Genomic DNA, 22,411 nt, shown 5'->3' with positions numbered 1-22,411 from the left:
ATATTTATTATGATATTTTTTACTAATATGATTTGTCTCCAGTGTGAATGTTTTGGCTAATTTGATTTTCAGCTGCCCATAAGCGTGCAGCATTTTCTGTTCTGTTTAACACTTTTTCTGCATTTAAATTACATCCCACAGACAAACTCAAAAATTAAAGTCTGGGCCTGGGCATGACCCATGACTGTGTTCTGAATGTTGAACTGCTTTACTAATATCTTCTATATTCCAGAATCCTCTCCCGAATCTTTGATGTTAAAGCTTCGCCCTTTGACAGCTGATTTATTGCTGCATTACGGCCCTGCCCATTAAATTAATGAACACCCCTCTAAAAATAGTCTTTCCACCCATAAAGTCATCATGCTCGTAGCTCTGAAGTTGTTTTTAGGCCAATCCTGTTTGGGTGCCTCACCAAATGAAGATTACATTTTTACTTGGTTTGTAAATGTCATTTGCTGGGTGACAGGCTTGTTTACTTGGTGTGTGAAGGAACTGACTTCCTGTTCACCTCTCCTCAACTCTCTCCTTCCTTTCTTCATCTCGCATCTCTCCGTTTATGAATGAGCTCCTCAGGTTTTAATGAAGTGTATGGCAGCTGTCTGCAAACTTTTTCAGGATGTTATTTATACTTGAGTTTGTGTAGGAGGCATTTAGAATGAGAGAAAAGAGTGTCACTCCCAAATTGTAACATTCTCATTTCTCATCCAGAAACAAGATTCCCTCGTTACATGACTGACAGTCAGAGTAATGTCGTTTGGATTGGGTCTGTGAAAGGGCCGTTTATCTTTGGATGCGTTTTGTTTTCGCTCTCTTTATCTTTTGGTTCCCTTTTCTATGTGTGGGTCATGGCTGTATTTCCAGCTGCTGTGGGCGGTGGTGTTCTGAGTCACAGGAACGAGCAATATTTCAAGTGAAATCTGAAGTGTCTCTGTTAAACACCAAACCCACACCTGTCATACCAAGATGGCCAATCCCGCTTCTAAAAGTACACTTGGTCATGACGCTCTTGAAATAGAGCTCACGTTCTTTCTTCCACTTCCACCGGCCTGTCATTTTCTAGTCCAATTTGAATGACAAATTAAGTGTTTAAATTAGTTAGCCACATAAAAAAAGGGGGCTAAAAGTGTCATCATAGAAATTCTATAAATGTATTATTAAAATGTTGAATTGATATTAATTAAAAATTTTCATACATTTATTAATGCCATCGATTAGTGGTGTAGCAATATATCGTGTCACAATAATATATCGCACTACAAAAATGCAACAATATGTATCTTGGATAGAGACGATCTGTTTTGTGTACAGTTCACCGTGTAAGAAAAAATAAAAAGTTTACAGAGTTTTTAGTGTCAGTACTACATTCAACTACTACTGTATACATAATGTATAATAATGCAATGGGGGAATATTTATGGGTCCTGATAATTCCAAATGTCTGGTTATCTGTAAAAAGTGGCCTACATTATTTTAAATATATCTAGTCAGTGACACAGTGCAAGCATATTCATCTACTCTAAAATAATTGTATATTTTCAGCTTCAGAATCATGAATATTTTTATTCTGGTGTCACCATTGTCATCATTGGTTTACAAGTCCAAGCCTATTCATTACCACCCCCAATGTAATCAACCGTAAACATTTTTGTCAACCTTTTACCATGTCTTGGAGAGTTGCAATAATATTCTCTAGCGAGAGTTCAGTATCGAATCGTGATTTGAGGGTATCGTTACACCCCTTCCATCGATACCATCATAAAAAGGAATTTGCTTTCCTCAAATGTGGTAATTGTCATGTCAGCTGCCAATTTTAATGTGGTTCTATCATTTGCACAAAACCAGCGTCTTAACGGCACAAAAACAGTGGCGTATAATAAATAAATGTGTAAATGTTTCTTTTCATACGTTGTTTAAACACCAGTTCAATTACTGATGTTCTTTTCTTTTTCTCTCACCCCTCTTGCACAGGAGACACAGAAAGCGAAACAGTTCTTGCCATTTCTGCAGAGAGCGGGCCGCTCGGAGGCCGTGGTGGAGTACGTGTTTAGTGGCTCTAGACTCAAGCTGTACATGCCCAAAGAGACATGTCTCATCACCTTCCTGCTCGCTGGTAAGTGTCAGTTGGCCTCGGCCTGTCAACTACGCCACCATCTGTGACCACGTAATGACCACAATGTGGCAGCTGACCGCTGTTTCACCACCAGTCTAACACTTTGTTTTGTTCAGTTCTTTAACACTTCAAGGAACAGTTAATAAAAAGAATGAACATTCTGACATTCTCATGCCATTGCGCTCATTCATACAATGAAAGTGGTCAGTGACCAAGGGCTGTGAAGCTGTGTGCTCCATACACCTCGCTGTATTCTGAAGCCATTGTAAGCTCTTCACCAAAAATTGTCTTGATCTTGCTTCTCAACCATGGTCACCTTTCAATTTGGGAAAAAAAAACTGCACAGAAACAATGAACATGTTGTGTTCCATGGATGAAAGAGTCATACAGGTTTTGAAAGACATTTCATTTTTATAAGAAATATTCCTTTTAATAATTCATACACGCTTCATGCACCATATAAAAGTATCTCTTCACATTTCCTTGCCTGAAGCTTGACGGTGAGTGATTTTTGTGGAAGGTTTCTTTCTTCTCAAGATTCTCTGCTAGTGGACTTTTGAGATTGAATATCTTCTGTCCTTCCACTCTGACCTGTGGAGGCTGGTCCGGAAAGCTGAACTTAGTGCAGGCGTTTTGTACATGCCTCTGATCTCCCAAAGGCAAGATGAGGATCTGAAGGGCTCAATCTGATAGAAGGTTAAGTGTCACATTTGCTGGCTGTGAGGTCTTGCTACTCAGCATCTGTTCTTCACCTTGAGTTTCCTTGCCCTCTCTGTGTGGAACATGTATGTGGACATGCTTGTGTGAAAGTATCTGGGCAGGTTCAGCCATCACTGCTGCACATCAGGGAAGGTGGTGGAGCATCTGTGATCTTTGACCTTTAATCAGCACTCTGCATGTAGCCAATTGCCATTCTCGCTAGCACATTTGCGGGTGTGTTGCCAAATCCTTCACCCTTCGACATTTTTATGTACAGTATATTTTTGGGATTTTAGTTTTGTTATCAGTAACATTTCACGTTTTCCAAAACATTGTTCATTTCAGCATTTTACACGACGAGATTTACATTTTTTATATTATGCTGACCAAGGCTGCATTTACTAAAACAGAAATATTGTTAAATTAATTTCTATTTAAATGTTACTTTTAAATGTATTCATGTGGTGGCAAAGCTGAAATTTTTGCATCATTAGTCTTCAGTGTCACATGGTCCTTCAGAAGTCATTTTAATATGATTTGCTGCTCAAACATTTCTTATCAATGTTGAAAACAATTGTGCTAATTAATATTTTTTTTGGAAACCATGATCTTTCAACATTCTTTGAATTGAAAGTTCAAAAGAACAGCATTTATTTTCAAATTATTATTTTGTAACATTATACATATTTTTACAGTCTCTTTTGATCAATTGAATGCGTCCTTGCTGAATTAGTTTTTGTTAATTTTTTTATCCTGCTGACCCCAAATTGGGGTGTTTTGAATGGTAGTGTATCAATACATTTTTAAAATCAAAAGTTGTACTTTAACAATAATGCACAATTGTATACAATACAGTTATTTCTATAAACTAACATTAACAAAGTTTTAAAGTGTTAGTTCTCCCAAAATTTGTATATTCGAGTTATAGAGTTATATTAAACATGTCCTGGCTAGGACTGCAGCTATCGATTATTTTAGTAATCGAGTATTCTACCAATTATTCCATCGAGTATTCGGATAAGTACTTTTTCTTTATTAAAGAGCAATACTAAATATACAAGAAAAAATAAGACCGGTATCTTGAACAATTTGTTTCCTTTTTTAGAATTCATTATTATTTTTTATTATAAAATAGTTTTATTGCTGAAATATCATACATCTGTAAAAACTAAACCAATTTAGTGCATTCAATTGTCATATATTCAAAATGCAAATACAAATGTATAAATAATAAATCATATACACAATTATAAAAATCTATTTCAAATTACTAAAACTAAACCTACAACCTATAAATCAAAATAATAGTAATATAAATAATAATGCCTAAACATTGCATTTATGTTGTGCAACTTAACTTATTTAACTTAACTTAAAGTTTCAGCTTCAGCTCAGGCATGACACAAGCCTTTACTGTCTTCTTGGAAGGCTTTGTGGCTTTTGTAAGAAGCAAAAAAATATTGGACATGAAGGTAACTTGGAACTAGAACAAGAGTAGAGATGGGCATACTAAACGCCACGGAATCCGCTGTTAAAAATAAACCATCCACCCGCACATGATTTTCTCTGATTTAGATATCCGCACCCGATCGTCACATTACAATTATTCAAATTCTCAGTGTTAAGCGCAATGCTATCGTAACATATTAGCTACACTGAAGTAGGTTCCTCTAAAAATCTTCTTTGGCGAAATTACTTTTCTTAAATCACCTAAACCAGGTTCGACAACCTACAGCACACAAAGGAGTAACCACTGGAGCGTGAAGAAACGAGATATGTGTTTATATTTAATTCAGATAAAGTACATCGCATTTACAGATCTACTGTGTGTAAATGATTTTGCCTCTATGATTTTTTTATTTTTATTTGAGTAACTCAAGTTACTCGGAATCGTTTCAGCCCTAGTCCTGGCTCTTCCAAGCTTTATAAAAGCAGTAAATTGTTGCCTCGTTTTTGAAGTCCATAAAAGTGCTTCTATCCATCATATATCAGCTCCACATGGCTCCGGGGGGTGTTAATAAAGGCCTTCTGAAGCGATGCATTTGTGTAAGAAAAATATCCATATTTAACTTTATGTAAATTTAAGTCATTTAAAATTAAGTAAATGTATCTAGCTTTATAATGAAAATTATTGAATCTATGCATTATAACATATTAATGGATGGAATCCTTTTGTGAAATATTACCATGTTATCTATCACTGAAAGTATAATTAGTTACTAGTAGCTTGGCATGTTATCCCCTTAGCTTAGTAATCCACTAAGAGACTATTTGACAATCATTGACTGTTTGTGGCTTCAATTTTAATTTAATAAAAAAAAAAATTAAAACAAGTAAACAAAAGACTACCTAGATGAGGATTTTTCATAGCCTAGAAATCTAGACGCACCCTAGTGTTGGCTTGCGAGCTGGAAAAAGCAAACTCTGGTCAGGCCAATCACATCATGTATAGAGTTGGTGGGCGGGCTTAACATAATGACGCAGAGTTGACGCAGTTCCACGTGCTACTTGTAAACAAAAGCTGGCACAAATGAAGATATTTTAGTTGAAATCTGATGCCTCTGAAAGGCCTCCATTGGCATAATGGCACTTTAGTACCTTTTAAGGGTCTTGAGAGTGTAAAGTGCCATTGTGCCAATGGAGGCCTTTCAGAGCCATCAGATTTCCACTAAAATATCTTCATTTCTGTTCCGAAGATGAACAGAGGTCTTACGGGTGTCGAACGACATGAGGGTAAGTAATTAATGACAGAATTTTTTTGGGGTGAACTAACCCTTTAAGAAAGGAAGACGTGTTTGGAGTTTTGCCGACTGGAGACGGCAAAAGTTTAATCTATCAACTAGCTCCGCTTCATCTTCTTAGTTGCTCTGGTTGGTTGTTGCGCTAGCCTATTGCGTGCTGAGGGAATTTGAAAGACATCTGTTTATCCAGCCCCTCGGATTGAGCCCTGCCAATGGTGTGTTCCCAGACCCAACATCTTGATGTGGGTCTTGTTTGTCAGGCTAGATTTTTCACACTGTTGGCCGGCAATAAGATGTCCGTTAAATAGTTCAGAGAAAAGCATTGTTTTGAAAATGTAAAAATAAAAACTACCTACATAAATACAAGTTAAAATGTATTGAATTTGATATAACAGTTTCATTATAATATAAAGTACATTTTTTCCAGATTACAGCATTATGCATTTAATTTTTTCATACACCTACATCAAAAAGTTACATTTTAGGATGTCTAATTGGATGCCAAAAAATAACCAAACCTTTTCCAACAAATCAAATCTTTTCTGGATCAATGGAGGGTGGGATTTTGACCATTAGCTTGAATTGCACACAACATGGGAACATTGCAAGGTTCTGTATATGGAGTTGCACAAACTTTCAAGCTTCATTAGACTACATAAAGAGGCTGTCACTTGTGGTCGCTCAATTTCTTCGTGACTGACATCAGTGTCCTCCCAACCCTGACCTCAACCTTCCTCCATATCACTCAGAACAAGCCGCTGACTGATTCGTGTTATTTCTGAAGAGTTTATTTCTGTCCTCTCACCATCAGGTCTAATTATTCACCCTGAAAACGGAGAACAGACACCCATCTATTTCTGCATCCCTCCATCCTTCCATCTATTTGTCTCTGCTTTCCCCAACGGAGAACAAACACCCTCCACCCCCACCGTGCTTAATTGTGCATATCGTCATTGGAGATATTTCAATTAATTTGATCATTTATTCCTGTGTGTGTCTTTTGTCTTTCCCTTACTCCATTTTTTTTCCCTTTGGCAATTATTTTTCTCTCTCGTGTTCTTCCTATGAGGGATTTCGGACAACCTCTATCCCTCCAAAAAAAATTCTTCTCTAAAGTAATCCGTTTTTACGTTTGCCCCAGCTCTCTTTTTTGGTTATATGTGATTTTGCCCATGTAGACTAGGATGTTCCGTGAAGCAGTTTGATTTGAGGGTTTAAGAGTCAAATTCAGCTGATGCTTTGAGTTGAAAATTATTCCCATTTTTCAGTTGCAGGTACTTTAGGGATCTGGTCTCCTGGCACAGCTCCTTCTGATGTTTCTAGTGTTTGAGTGATTGTGGAAGCCATTTTTCTGTCAGAAAAAGGAAAAGACTGACAGCACTAGCGGCTGTGAAATGTGCTACAGCACATATAAAAGATGTTCAGCAGTTCGAGCGGTTATTGAGCATGCCAAAAACTCACCAGTGTAGATTGTTTGGTTACCCGCATGCGGGCCTTCCTCTGCACTCGGAATTTGTATGGTTTATTATGGTTGGATGTATCTGTGTGGATCCAAGGGGTCAATTTTGGCTAGTTAACTCCTGGTAGATGCCATAACTTGAGGACCTTGATAATCTTGAGGACCTTTTAGAAATGAATTCTTTCTCTTCTTTTCTAACTCTTCACATTCTTACTACTTTATTTTATTTGTCCACTTACTATATTCAGCTATATGTGCATCACAGGAGAAATCTGTCAATTTTATTTAGTTCTTTGAAAAAAAAATTCCCACGAGTGTAATTTCCACATTTATATATTGTTCAATAGCATGCTGTGGTGAAAATTGCATTTCTAAATATAATTTTTCTAAAATATTCCAAGTACTTGAATAATTTCATCAAGCATTTTATGTATGCTAAATATAACGAATATATATTTTTTTGGACAAACTTGATGCTTGATCTAAAATTGTACACAAAAATATTGATAAGTAATATTTACGTATATTTTACTTGGATTTCCTAGACAATTCCAGTATTTTTGCAAGCTCTCTTAATAGGGGCTATTTTTTACTTACTAATTTTTACAAAATAAATATCTAAATTGTTTTTTTCACATTGTTTAGATTGTTATAGTTTAAAAAAATTATTATTCATAGATTTTTGCTCTGGGACAGTTAAAACAATAAAATACAAGGGATTTAAAAAAATGTGTGAAGGCATTGCTTCAGACACTTTTTAATCATATCTCGTTAAAAAGTTTACGTTTTTAAAGCAATATCTGGGATAAACTTAAGGAACTGAGGCACTATGAGCAAAAATGGCAGAATCTGAGGTTCAGTAAAAGTTATTTTTAATTAGTTAAAAAAAAAAAATAACAACAGGAGAAGCCAATTGTATGTTCTCATTTAGATGTCTAATTAAACAAGTGTGCAAAAATGAATACTTTTCCCATCACATCTCTTCATTAGATTAGTTAGGGTTTGTGTGTGTGTGTGTACAGACAGATAGTTTATTCACATGATTGTTGCATGAATGAGCTCAGTACTAAATTAGACTACAGATCGCAGTCGTCCAATCAACTGGACCCTCTGCCTTCAGTGGTTGAAAGGTCAGACAATGCCAAAGCCCAGATGAAAGAGAAGGAGAGAGAGACAGGCGAGCTTCCTGTCACTCAACCCTCCATTACAGCACACAGTTCCCTATTAGTGTTGCTATGGCGAAAGCCTCTCCACCCACAGGCGCGCCAGCAAAGGTTACCGCATTAAAAGGGCAGAAATGCTTCATTGCTTGCTTTCTTATTTTCTTCCGCTCTCTTTCCTGTTTTAATGCATCTTTTCCAGCGATATCATTGCGGCTCACGGTGTCGTGGCACTTCAACAGATGTTGAAGCAGGCCTGATGTGTTGCTGCAGCTTCATCTGCAAAACATAAGCAGGGAGTGAATTTTTTTTCTGTATAAATTAGAAATTTTTTAGTTAACCTTTAAAGGGGCTATATGCGTTTTTCTGAAATTTAAACTCGCGACTGACACCTGTGGCCAAAAAACAGAACTGCTCTTATTTTCCGCTCGCTCTCGCAGCGGTGGTGACGTCACATCCGCAGACAGCGCGGGAAAAAAACCAACCCGACAGAAAATAGGAAAAATAGGATACAGGCTTATAGGTGCACCCACTGTGAGCGGACAAGGTGTCAGTATGCTCATCAGGAGATGTTTGAGTCATAAATGGTCAAATAAAAAGGCTATTGTTACGTTTATTTTGGGGAAAAAGTTGCATATAGCCCCTTTAATTGAATAAATTAATTTCGACAAGTTATTGTACTATGATATGTGCAAAACATAAGCAGGGAGTGAATTTTTACTATATAAATATTATACATTTTTTAGTTAACCTTTAATTGAATAAATACATTTCGACAATTTATTGTACTATATGATAACATTGTAACTCAAACCTCTCACTCCGTTCTAGAAAGATTAATTGAAAATGAGCTACAAATAATAATTATTATAAAGAATAAATGCCAAAAGGGTTGATTTAAACATTGTGGTCATGTAAAAAAAAATTACAACTCCAAGAAAAGTCTAGAATATGCCCTGTAAATGGGTGAAAACAAATTGGCTTTGTTCAAATGTTCTCTTTAAAAGAAAAATGTTTAGTGTTATCTCTTGAAATTATTGAGTAGAGTCAAACCCATTGCAATACATCTCTGGCTAGAATAAAGAGGCCCTCCTCTTCAGTCTAGGGTCATTAACCTTCTCTAAAGGAAGGCATTTTAAAACACTCACTGGGCTGCAGCTTGTGTTCTTATTGACTAAATAGCTTTGTTTGGATTTTTAAAAGGTAAACTGTATGTTGTTGACTTTGGTTGAATTTAAAGTGACCCTAAAAGCATTTGGGCTCTTTATTCACACTTAAAATTCATGAATTTGTATTGTGTTCGCAAGGCAAATATCAAATCAAGTTGCATCCGTGACCAAATAATGCTAAAGCTCACTTTATTTTTCCAATTGGTCTTTGTTTTTAGTGTATGTCAGGGTTATGGTTTTAAATGTATTTAGTTTTTGTTTCTATTTTATTTTTATTTAGTTGCTTAGTCAATTTAATTTTCGTTTTCTAGTTATTTTAATTTGACAGTATTAGTGCTGCCAAAGTTAATGTTACAATTGCAACGTTAATTATATCATTAAAACATTTAATTTCTTATTATAATCTAGTTATCTAGTGGCTTTTGTTTAATTTCAGAAGTTTCAAATTTTATAAAATACATTTTATAATAAACCATAGCTTTATTTTCATTCTTTTTTTGAAAATGATAAATGTATTTATTTAGTTTTTGATATTAACAATAATATGGGTAGATTGAAGATGGAAGTCAGTTACAAATAAGATTTACATAAAAAAAAGACTTCAGCAATTCTGCATTAAATTGATTATGTTCTTTTAAACTTTCTATACAAAGAATCCTGTAAAAAAGTATACATTTAATAATAATAATAATAATAATAATAATAATAATAATAATGATAATAATAAAAAAAACTATTTTTTTTTCTTGAGCACCAAATCATATTAGAATGATTTCTGAAGAATCATGTGACTGAAGGCTGGAGTAATGATGCTGAAAATTCTGATTTGCATCACCGGAATAAATTACTTTGTAAAATATATTACCATTTACACAGTATTTAAAAAAAAAAAGATTTGAAAAACAACACATGCAGCCTTGGTTGACATTTAAAAACAAAACAAAAAACCTTACCACCCCCAAACTTAAATGGCAGAGAAATCCATACATTTAATTGTGGCTTTAAATTCCTTTTGAGACGTTGCACTACTTTGCATTGTGACTCTGCTGTTTTCTCTCTCTCTCTCTCTCGCTCTCTCTCTGTGTGTGTGTGTCTCTGTGTCCTGACTCCTGAGGTGTGCCCCCTCCTCTCTTTGCCCTCCTGAGCACCGATCAGAAAGAAAGTTCACTTGTTTGATTTTAGAACAGAGTCCACCCCCCCCCCCCTCTCCTCAACAGTGTCCTTTCTTCCTGCCTATAAAGAGCAAGAGAAAGCATGAAGGAGGGAAGACTGCTGTCTTCACTTGGAAAAGAAAGAGGGTGGAGAGGTTTGAAGCAGACATCAAAGGGGTGTGTTTCAACAGAGGTGTATGTGAGACGGGGCATCGGCAGGAGGGATCTTCCTCCTTCAGGGCATCTCTGGTCCTGATGTAACTTTGATGAGCTGCTCAAAGCTCGGGTGCTCTGGAGCAGGCCAATCCACGGTCGTGTGCATGCATTCGCAAGTTGAATACATGCTGGAGTTTTATGCTTTAATTTTGAGAAATTGATCTCATATTAAACCGCATATTTCCTGAAATCGAGCTATGGTGCTCTTTCCCGGTATTTAAGTTCTAGTCTAGAGCACAACCCTTTTCAGTTCCATTTCTCTTATTTTTATTGTCATCAAATGTATCAGCACTGCATTATCTGCGTTTCCTATGTCTTTGGTGCCAAAGCTCCTGCTTTTAAGGTCTGGCCTTGGTTGGCCTTAGTCCTGCATCTTTTCATAAATGGAGAGCTCTGTGCTCTGCTAATTCCTCAAGCAAAAGTAGAACGTATATGGAGAAGAAAGGTGCTTTTATCAAGGAGCTTTTAGAGAAGAGAGGAGATCCCATTAAGTGGTTTGATGAATTCAGTTTTCTTTCATTCAATGACGTATTTCCTGTTCAGGGGCGGGGCATATCGAAGGGCTTTTTCTTTTTTCTTATTATTGCCATTAGCTTTTAGTTCAGATTATTTTGAGACATTTCTCATGGCAAAGCGAAGGCCTAGTTGATATTGAGTTTTTCAGTACCTAAATTTTGCTTTGGTACTTTGATCTATTAAAGGTCCCGTTCTTCGTGTTTTTTTGAAGCTTTGATTGTGTTTACAGTGTGCAATATAACATGTGTTCATGTTTCGCGTGTAAAAAAACACAGTATTTTTCACACAATGTACTTATCTGTGTACCGCTGTTTCCACTGTCCTAAAAACGGCTGGTGATTTCCTCTTTCTATGAAGTCCCTCCTTCAGAAATACGTAACGAGTTCTGATTGTGCAAGCGCTTACCGTGTTGTAATTCGACCACAGCTTAGCGCACGTGAAAGCGGTTCCTGTGTTATGATTCGACAGCAGCTTAGCGCACGTTGGAAAGGTCACGCCTCTTAACGTAGAGATGTATGCGTTCAATAATCTCTACAGCGTCCCTGGGAAAGCCAAACAAAGGTGATTTGACTCCTGGATGAAAATAACAGCGTCTCGATGACATGGCGATAAACACACTCAACGCAACAGTTCCTTTTCTCCACGCGACACGTCCGCTTCTCCACGTGGGACAGCAACAAGACCGCGCCCCCTTTTTCGCGTTTCTTTGTGGGCGGAGGTTAGTCTGTTCTACTGCTCTACTGACGTAATTAAAGAAGGAAGTACCAGGATGTAGTCCAAGCCAGCCGTTCGCTGTAGGCTTTGAAAGGGAACTTCTGTTAAATAAAATATCTCGCTTGGCATTGAACTTTGAGCTTTATAATTTTACAGGTATTATTTATGCTCTAACAGCAACATTACACACTAACTAAAGTTTGAACAATGGGATCATGCGGAATGGGACCTTTAATATATAATTGATGTTAAATTGGTGCCTTAGGCAACCATAAACAGCATTATTAGAGTATATGGTTAAAACAAAAAAGTGTAATTTGAAATAAAATGTAAGTTGATATGCACTTTTTACATTACATCTTCCAACTGTGGCTTATTATATTTATTTGCATTATACTCCCATTCAAGTGTGGGGTTAGTAAGAGTTATTATTTAAGAAATTACTTTTTTTTTTTTCAGCAAAGACAAGACATTTATAATTTTGCAAAAAAGTATTTATCACAATTTACTCCAAAATATTAAGAAGCACAGCCATATTCTACACTGCAATTATGCCAAATCTGCATATTAGAATGATTTCTGAAGGATCATGTTACACTGAAGACTGGAGTAATGATGCTGAAAATTCAAGTCATTTTAATAGATTTTAATGTATTTTCAAATAAATGAAGTCTTTGTGAGCATAATGCATTTCTTTTAAAAACATCTTACCAACCCCAACATTTTTAAATTGTATTGTATATCTTTTTAAAAATTGTTTATTTCACCACAATTCAAAGCTTCTTTAAGTATTCTCTGATCAAATGGGAGACTGCACAATCATCTCTCTCTCTTTCTCATGTGGGTGAGCATAGTGAGAAATATTTTCGAACTCTAAACTGTGCTTGGTTATATAAGTCCAGACATTTTTATTTGAAGAGATAAATCTCTCACACACAGTTCTCAGATGCAAACAATTTTCACTCAAAGCTCTAGTGCTGTTGCATTGTTTTGGCTGCGATGATCACGAGTAGATTTACGTTATTGTCATGAAGTGACCCTGTCGTAAAGGAGCCGCAGTGATGCAGGGCATCGCTCTGTACATCACAGAGTGTATAGCTACGCTAAGAGCGTGTCATCTGTTTTCAGGCGAGAGAGTGTCTTGTCTGAGTGCTGCACTTTGTTGGTGATTCTCTTGAGGAAAAGTAGTAAGATATTTTTTGTATTACTAACATGTGCTGTTCTCTCTGTGGTAGTGCAGTTGAAGGCTTCGAAGTGCTTTTACAGAGAGCTGCATTTTCTGGGTTTCTTTTGTCTTTAGTGCCAAAGATCCTGCTTTTTACAGTCTGGACTTGGCTGGCTTCAATCATGTATCAATCTTGGATGGATAAAGAGCTCCACCATTTCCTTAAAATTAATGTGAATTTCTTTATTAAAGGGGACATGAATTGAGGAATCAACTTTCCCTTGAGCTTTTGATATCTAAAAGGCCATGTAATAAAAGAATATCAGAGCAGTTTCAGAGCTGAAAACTTCCTTTTTAGTCAAAGAAAAGCTTTTATTGACAGCTGGCTCAGCAAACGTTCAATCTGTGAATTTGCTTTCCTGTGATGTCAGAGTAGTGAAACGCCGCCTCAACCGAAGAAGAACACCTAATTTTGTAGCCCCGCCCACCAACTCGTGCCTGACATGTTATTGATAAATAACATAGGCCTACGTGGAGCTGAACCAGATCGAACTTTCAAGCAATAAACATGCCATTGAAGATAGTGTGCAGTGCCCGGTTGTGGAAGAAAGCCGTATTAAGCATATAAGCTTAATTCGGATTCCAATATTAGGAATGAGGTTGAGCTTTATTTTTTGTGAAATTCCAGCTCACGGGTGTAAGACATTGCGCGTTTGTTCGCATAATAGGACTAGCTGGAAAGTGTGTGTGATAATTTATATTCTGATAAATATAACAAAAAGACTGCATTCTATAAGAAAGTGATGTTCATCAAAGGAGGAATATTTTGATAGGAGACACCAGCTAGATATGCTAACATTTAACTAGTAATTCTATCAAGCATGCATAACACTATACAATATAAAAAGACAATATGCAAACAGTAATGATGCACAAAATCTACTGGGCAAATGCATGTTCCTTCAATAAACAGATTGTCAATTAATTAGTGGATAGGATTCCATTTCTATAGGGGATTGAGTGTCTGTTGGTTGTACTGTTTTCTCATTTGAGAACAAATGGCCCGAGAGTCTTTGAAATGTATGAATTGGCACCAGGTTGCTAATTCACAGTGGGGCAACTAGACATCACGGAGCTTGTCTGGGTCCTTAAAGAGATTCAATTGCAAAGATTGTGTTTGAGCAGTCCGGTCGCTACAACTTAAACCGCCCCACTTTCGTCAGGTTCCCCACTGGAGTGGGTGGGTTTGAGAGAGGAGGGGTGCTGTTACAACCAGGACCGCGCCGCATGAGGCACTCCTGAATCGAATGGAGCCTCGTTACCGCCCATGTTAAATGCGGAGCGCTCCTCCGGTCTCTCTTTCCCTGTGCATGGACCTGTTTGCCTGTTAAAGGATGCATGCGTTGTTGCCATGGAACTGATAATAACTGTTAGTGGGTGGGATATATTAGCCAGCAAGTGAACATTGTCCTCAAAGTTGATGTTAGACGCATGAAAAATGTTTTCTATCTATCACCAGACCAAGCTTAATTTAAGGTTGAACATTGGTCTGGGGAGTCTGCTCTGTATTTTCTACTGCACAAAAGGTGTGATAAACGAGCATCATTCAAATAAGGATTTGAATTTGAGGATTTTGGCAAGCATAAGGATTTGAGCAAGTTTGACAAGGGCCAAATTGTGATGGTTAGACGACTGGGTCAGAGCATCTCCAAAACTGCACCTCTTGTGGGGTGTTCCCGGTCTGCAGTGGTCAGTGTCTATCAAAAGTGGTCCAAGGAACCGTAGTGAACCGGTGACAGGGTCATGGGCGGCCAAGGCTCATTGATGCACGTGGGGAGCGAAGGCCATCCCAAGTCAAGTCAACTCTATTTATATAGCGCTTTTAACAATGCAAATTGCAGATTGTTTCAAAGCAGCTTTACAGTGTTAAACAGCAAAATAATGCAACAGAATTTTATTCAGCTGTATAGCCATTCCGGAGAAAATGGTGATATCATCAGTTCATTTCAATTATCATACAGTGACAGTGTGGGCTTTTAGATCAGTAATTAGATCAGTAATTTAGTTTATATGGTTAATTTAGTTTAATAATTAGATTTATTTGGATATTTAGTTGAAAAAATTAAGAGAAATTTAGTGAAATTTAGTGTCCCCAACTGAGCAAGCCAAGCCAGAGGCAACAGTGGCAAGGAAACCAAAACCCCATCAGGTGACCTAATGGATAAAAATAAACCTTGGGAGAAACCAGGCTCAGTCGGGGTGCCAGTTCTCCTCTGGCTATGTGGTCCGATCAAACAGACAAGCTTCTGTAGCTCAAATTGCTCAAGAAGTTAATGCTGGTTCTGATAGAAAGGTGCCAGAATACACAGTGCATCACAATTTGTTTCGTATGGGGATGTATAGCCGCAGACCAGTCAGGGTGCCCATGTCGACCCCTGTCCACTGCCGAAAGTGCCAACAGTGGGCAAGTGAGCATCAGAACTGGACCACGGAACAATGGAAGTGAGAAAGGTGACCTGGTGACCTGGTCTGATGAATTGCGTTTTCTTTTACATCACGTGGATGGCCGGGTGCGTGTGTGTTGCTTACCTGGGGAACACATGGCACCAGTATGCACTTTGGAAAGAAGGCAAGCCGGCGGAGGCAGTGTGATGCTTTTGGGCTATGTTCTGAGAAACCTTGGGTCCTGTCATCCATGTGGATGTTACTTTGACATGTACCACATACCTAAGCATTGTTGCCGACCATGTACACCCTTTCATGGAAACTGTATTCAGGTGTCTAGTGGAGTCCATGCCTCGACGGGTCAGGGCTGTTTTGGCAGCAAAAGTGGGACCAACACAATATTAGGAAATTTAAAAATTAAAGAATGCTTATCCAATAACCATGAAAAAGTAATTGGTCAGAAATGTTGGAAACTCTTGATGCATTTAGTTAACTGTTGTTTTGATGCCTTTCATCTGTTTTTCTGTTGTTGTTTTTTGTCTCGGTTCACATATCCATCGAATGGACATTTTTGGATTGAATCCCAAATTTTTGCGCGTTGGCGGTGGTTTGTTCTGTTGTACAGCTGCTGCTGCATGGCATCGGTCTGAACTCTCTCCCAGCTCTGTTTGAAGAACTTTTGGCATATTTTGCAGAAGTTCTGTGTATTTCTTTGTGCAAAAACTTTTTTTTTAAGGAGAGAAGAACTGTTCTTTTGAGGCCTATTCGCATCATTTGAAATTATTTCTGGGACTTTTTTTTAACCTGGTAAAAAAAGATAAGATATTCAATTAATACATTTCTTATTTTGTAAAACACAGAACAATTTAGCAACCATTAGCATTGTCCTGGCAAATTGTGTGAGTTGTTGTTAGGTCATTATTTGGTATGGTATTCTGCTGGGTAGTTAATTACTGGCCAAAGGTCAGCCTCCGATGAGAGCCCACCCCCAAGTATGTCTGATATTCAAAACCCAGCAACCATTAACACAATATTTATGGTCATATCTTTAGAAATGGGCTTTCCAAATAGACAAAAGTAACATAAGACAGCAGCAATGAAAAGAAATGTGTGCCATTCGCAGTGTGAATTTCTCCAGTGCAGAAAATCCCTGCAGTCAAAAGCCCCTCTGCAGACACATACAGACAGCTGCCTACTAGTGTCAGGCCTTTATTACAACTTCCCTTGAAGTTATTAGACACCGTGTTCCTGTCTTCAGCGGTCCTCTTTTAAAACTCTTGTCTTCTCTTCATTTTCCGTCTCTCCCTCCACGGGAGCAGCCAGCAGTGTCTTCTGTAACAGAATGTTCTGGATGTTCCACTCGCTCTGCTGTGCGTGATGGATGCAGGGAGCAAGTTATGATGTAATTTTGATGTTTTACTGTATATTAGATCAGGAGGAATTGTCAGAAAATATCACCCTGACAAAACACTCGTAACCTAGGTGTGTGCATTTGAGAGAGCCTGAAAAAGCATTTCATCTGAGAAAGCAGTTGTCTCTTCCTGCATAAAACATGGAGCTGTCAGAATCAGATTTTGGATGGAGGAACGCTGCGTCCATGTGTCATTTGCAGCAGTTATTTTAGAGACATACGGGTGCTATCGGGGTTTCTGTGTGTGTGGTTGGTGATAGGCTGCGTTTAGCCATGTGCCTTTCAGAAATTCTTATTAAACCTCTCCGTCTTCGGCCAGAGAGTGACGACGATATGTGCACGGTTTTCTAAAGATGTACAGCTTCTGAATGCATTCAATATAAAAGTTACACCAGATTAGCTGACTTGCAGCAAACTAATTACCATTCCCTTATCACTTCTCAGAAACGGCATGAAGTTTTGAATGGACAAACACATGCTTGCAATGGTGATTTGATTGACAGTGACACCAATAACAGTGAAATTTTGTGAATTTTGTGTCAGTAAGATATTTTATTCAGCAATAATGCACAGAAGTTTTCAAAAGTGACTGTAAAGGCATTTATAATGTACAGTTATAACAAACAATTTCTAATTCAAATGAATGCTGTTATTCAGAACTTTCTATTCCTCAAAGAATCACTAAAACAATCACTATTTCCACAAAAATATTAGCCTGTTAAACTTGTCGTCCTATACCTTCATAACCACTTGCTTGATCAATGAAAAATAGGAGTCATTTTAGAAGCTTGGCTGTACAGGAAATATAACCAATACTTAACAAATGCTTTTAAATTTGCTATAATATTAGAGGAGCACCATTTTTATAGTGTGGAAATTACTGCTTTACTTGAAATGTGGTCTGTAAAAGGCTTTGTTATATATCGTTGAAAAGGTCATGACTTGCAGAATACAAAAAAGTATAGTTGTTTCACTTTGTGAACAAACTTTAACGAGAGTTATATCCGCGATCGGACGCATGGTCGTCATGACCAATCTCAGGTGAGGTGGGTGGGTATAGTGGGAAGGGATGATGTGTAGAGACCAATTGGACACTCTTACGGCTGGAGCGTGCTTGGATTTAGCTGATCGCCCTCATTGACAGGTCTTGAGAGTACAGCTGAAACAGTGAAGCAAGATCATCACTCATCAACCAGTATCTTAGTACTTATTCTTTGTAATTATACATATTTTTTTATTGTGACGTTTACACACGTACACATGTTCAGTAAAACGAAAGGTTTTTTAAATTTTTTTTTTTTTTTTTAACTTTTGATAAAAGGCTACCTTGGTTCCAAATGCCATAACTTTTATTTGCTTTGAGATATCGACACAACATGTGGCTTAAATGCAGTTGACATGATTGTGATCAAGTCCAAACTTGATTTTACGAGCTTCCAAATATACTTTATAATCGCCGTCATGTCGATCATCAATAACAACACAATAAATGTATAAATTGCATCACTTTTCGGTTTTTCTCAGCAGTGATGTAACATAAGAACCTCCAAACATGATCGTTCTGGTTTAATTCTTTTTTATTTAATTTTTTTTTTACAATTTGAAAGGTTTATTAAATGAGACCATGCACTTGTTTATATCTTGTTTTTGTTTTTTTGTAGCGTTATAAGCCATGACTTTTAAGTATGCCACTTAGACCTGAAATCATTAAAAATGCTTTCAGGTTGTAAGAAGTTAACACAGCTGTGTTAATAAAAAAAAAAAATATTAGCACAGCTGTTTTCAACACTTGATTAATAGAAAACCATTTTACCTAGTAGAATGATTTCTGAAGGATCATGTGACACGAAGACTAGAGTAATGGCCGCAGAAAATTTTGGTTTGCCATCACAGGAATAATTGACATTTTAAAATGTATCATTTTACAAAAGTTGTTTTAAATTGTAATATTTTACAATATTTTTGATTAAATAAATGCAGCCTTGGTAAGCATAAGTCTGCTTTCAATTTTTTTTTAATCTTTCCAGCCCCAAACTTTTGAACACTAGTGTACACAAGTCATTTAGAATAATAGACAGGTTTCTCAGCACTTCCTATTCTGTAGATGGACTGGCATTGTTTCTTTAAGTATCAGTCTGGTACCCTGAGTAGCGTTACTCATGACAACTAGTAACACAACCTCTTTCCTGTAGTATTCCATGTCTCCTGTGAAGAACGGTAATATTGGGCACCAGAAGGGAGAGAGTGAGTGAGCGAGCTAGCGTGTTGGTTCTCTGCAGGAGCTCTGCTGCAGTCTTCTACAGAAATATTCAGTGATTTCTGTGAGCTGTTATTGTGGCTGAGGAATACTGAGGTGTTTTCTGATAATCTGATGGTCCATATATCTCACCAAAAACACACACTTTGTCCTGCTAACCCTCTGAACTGCATTGAAGGTATAAGGAGTCTTAGCAATAAACGGCATGCGTATATTCAATTTGATTAAAATATATTTTTTGTAAATAAATTATTTTTCTCACCAAATATTACTTTGTATTATATTGGATACAAGGGATTTCTGGTGAACAGGTTGTTTATTTAATTTTAAAGAAGAAAAAAAAATTGTGTTGAGATAGTCTAGGATCAGAATCCCCACTGTCGGAAATTATCACAGTCAGCCTAATTGGCGCAGGACTGATCCTGGAACAGGTTTACACACAGCCAAAACAAATTAAATTAGTTTTTTGTTTTTTTGGTCAGTGCAATGTAGTTCTCTGGTCAAAGTAAATATTTTCATTGTGTAACATGGACCAAACAAAAGAAAAACCATCTGAACATTTTATTGAAGCTGACGTCTGTGTGTGTCATGTGACATCTCTGAATCAGCAAGGCTAACAATTGTATGATCATTCCATTCTAATTGAGGAAGTCAGGGTTGAACAGGTTGGACTGCTGTGTTTTGTTCGTCGTTTGCATTGATGCCCTGTGCCCTGCAGTGTAGCGCTATTTTTCAAGGCCACGCGAGACGGCGTTGACTGTTAAAAGTCATTACGTCTGTTGAAGACAGAATCACTTATACACACAGCTCCTTTCATTGAGAGCTGCATGGAAACAAGAAAAAAAAACTGTTTTTATCACAGACATTTTTGTCATAACCTTGGAACCTTTTTTTTTATTTTTATAAATGGGACTTCAAATATTTTTCTTTCCAAGGCTGCCATTTCATTGCTTGTCTCATTTTCCAAATGCTGTTTTGAGTAGATATGGCAGCCATTCTGTAGATAATGTTTATGCACAGATCTTTGTATAAACTGATTTCTTTAACAAAGTGGTCAAGGCTTGATAGACTGGTGTTATTAAATGACGCCATTTGACTAAGAGACTTTCAAGGTGCAATTTTTAAGTCTTCTCTGTGCTTTTAAGACCAACGTTTTGCTCACTTGAGATGGAGACGGAGATGGATTCGCTCTTAAATTTTTCTGGCTTGTTTCACATGCAGTCACTCTTATGTGCTCCTCAACCAGTTCCCAAAACGTCCGGCTCTGAAAACACTGTTATTGTCAGACATCGTGTACAGCCTTTGAGTAGATCAGACGCCTGGAGCAATTTAAATGCTAATTTTGGGGCTATTTACTGACAATTACCAGATAATTGAGTTGTTTCAGTTTTTTTCTCCTTTCCTTTCTCAGCTGGATAATGCCGAATGGCTTGTTGTTGTATTTGTGTTTTTAGTTATTTTGGGGAATGAGGGGGGGATTTCTATTTGATAAGAGAGATGGCCTTTTTGTGCTACAGGGCACTTAGCGACCTCTTTTCCTTTACTACTAAATTCAGTTAGAACTTGTGCTTCTACCAATTTACCTTACTGATTAGTGCTCCATTTTTGTTGTGTATGAGATAGGGCTGCCCCCTAATAATCGATGACGTTACCGTGCATTCACACTGCCGCCTGCGAGAGCGTCAAAGTGGCCGAAAGTCATTCATTTTCAGTGTGAGCCAGTGGCGAGCAGCGGCACGTCTTGGACGATGTTGGAGTCAGGTCAACTTTATAGTAATGAGCTATAACGCGGTTCGGCGGTAACCAATCGGAATGTTGAAGTCCTCCACTTGAGAGGATTCCAGAGAACGCAGTCCTGTAAACTTTGGTTCCGACCACATTAGTTCCCAAGCAAAATGGAGGAGAAGGGTGGTCATTGCTGTGGTGGGTTTCCCAGTCATTTATGACACCTCCCTGTTTGCGTACTGGGACTTAAATAAAAAAAATAAAAATATGCTTGGACCAAGGTGTCTGACATTGTCGTTGTTCCTGGTGAGTTGCTGATATGCATTAACGTTATATCATTTCTGAAAATAAGCAGGTATTGCATGCTAACTTTAGCGCCATAGCATATTATCTTCCATCGATCAATTTCTTACTTTCACTTTTAAAAGATTTCATGAGATTAACTTATACTTGTGGTCAGTCTGCACAAATACCGATCAACATGCTTGTTTGCTTTGCGGCCCCTTTAAATAAAGTTTAAAAAAAGACCAAGCATTTAATCTACGTCAGAGCGTTCATTAATCTTTCTACAGTTTTGTTGGCAGGGCAGCCACTGTGAACGCACGGTTAGTCGACTAGAAGAGGCTTAGTCGAACAGCTTTATTAGTCGGTTGGTCTGAAAAAAAAGGAAACTCCACAGGTAGTGGCGAAGTCACGCAGTCCGTGATTAGGGCTGTCAATTTACATTCGAAAATCGATTGCACAATCAATCGGAGTTTCAAAGTTTCAAAAACGAACGATTTTAACCAAATATGTACACTATTAATTTTAAACGAATTAAACTAATAAAAAAGATAGATGTAACAAAAGCTCTTTTGTGGTGGAAGATTGGAAGTACGAAATACCCCCAACTTGCGCAGCTGGCAATGAAGTACCTGAATGTCCCTGGGACATCAGTGCGGTCAGAGTGCGTCTTCTCAACAGCTAGACATATAGTGAATAAAAAACGCTCTGCTCTGGACCCCGAAAATGTTGATCGACTTGTTTTCCTGTCCAATAATAGGCCTAGCCTTATTTGCACGTTTCATTACACGCCTGCCTAGCCTAAGTGTCAGTTACGTTCAATAAAAAAAAAACATGGCCTGTTCTCAAGTAAGTCAATATAAATTTTCATTTTTGAACAGTTGTCTATAATAGATTGAATCATTACGTAAAATATGAGATTTTTGAATAGCCTAAATCATAAATGCTGCCCTGTTGTAGCATACGACAGATGTTTCTAGTCCACTGTGTGATTTGGAGAATGTAGCGACGTCGATCCTACACAAACTTCGTTCAATGTAGACTAGTCTTTCAGTGAATTTTAAGTTATATTTTCAACCTCTTTTCATGGGCTACAATCGCCTACGTAGGTGAAATTTGTTTGACATTTCTTATCGTAAACACAGCCATGTTGAAGCATGCAGTAATGTTTTTCATTGATGTTATGGCAGT

The 22,411-nt window shown here is 37.5% G+C and overlaps 1 protein-coding gene across 1 annotated transcript in view; it reads left to right on the top strand.

Annotated features, from left to right (window-relative positions):
• snd1 (staphylococcal nuclease and tudor domain containing 1) overlaps positions 1 to 22,411 on the top strand; it is a 219,096-nt gene that overhangs the window by 70,322 nt on the left and 126,363 nt on the right. The window contains exon 15 of the mRNA XM_079817701.1: positions 1,969 to 2,110. Within this exon, the coding sequence (XP_079673827.1) occupies positions 1,969 to 2,110 (142 nt within the window). The remainder of the gene's footprint in view (positions 1 to 1,968; positions 2,111 to 22,411) is intronic.

The sequence above is a fragment of the Gobio gobio genome, assembly GCF_949357685.1.
Source record: "Gobio gobio genome assembly, chromosome: 5".
NCBI lineage: Eukaryota > Metazoa > Chordata > Actinopteri > Cypriniformes > Gobionidae > Gobio > Gobio gobio.
The sequence above is the reverse complement of the archived record's forward strand: the minus strand, read 5'-3'. Positions and strand labels throughout refer to the sequence as shown.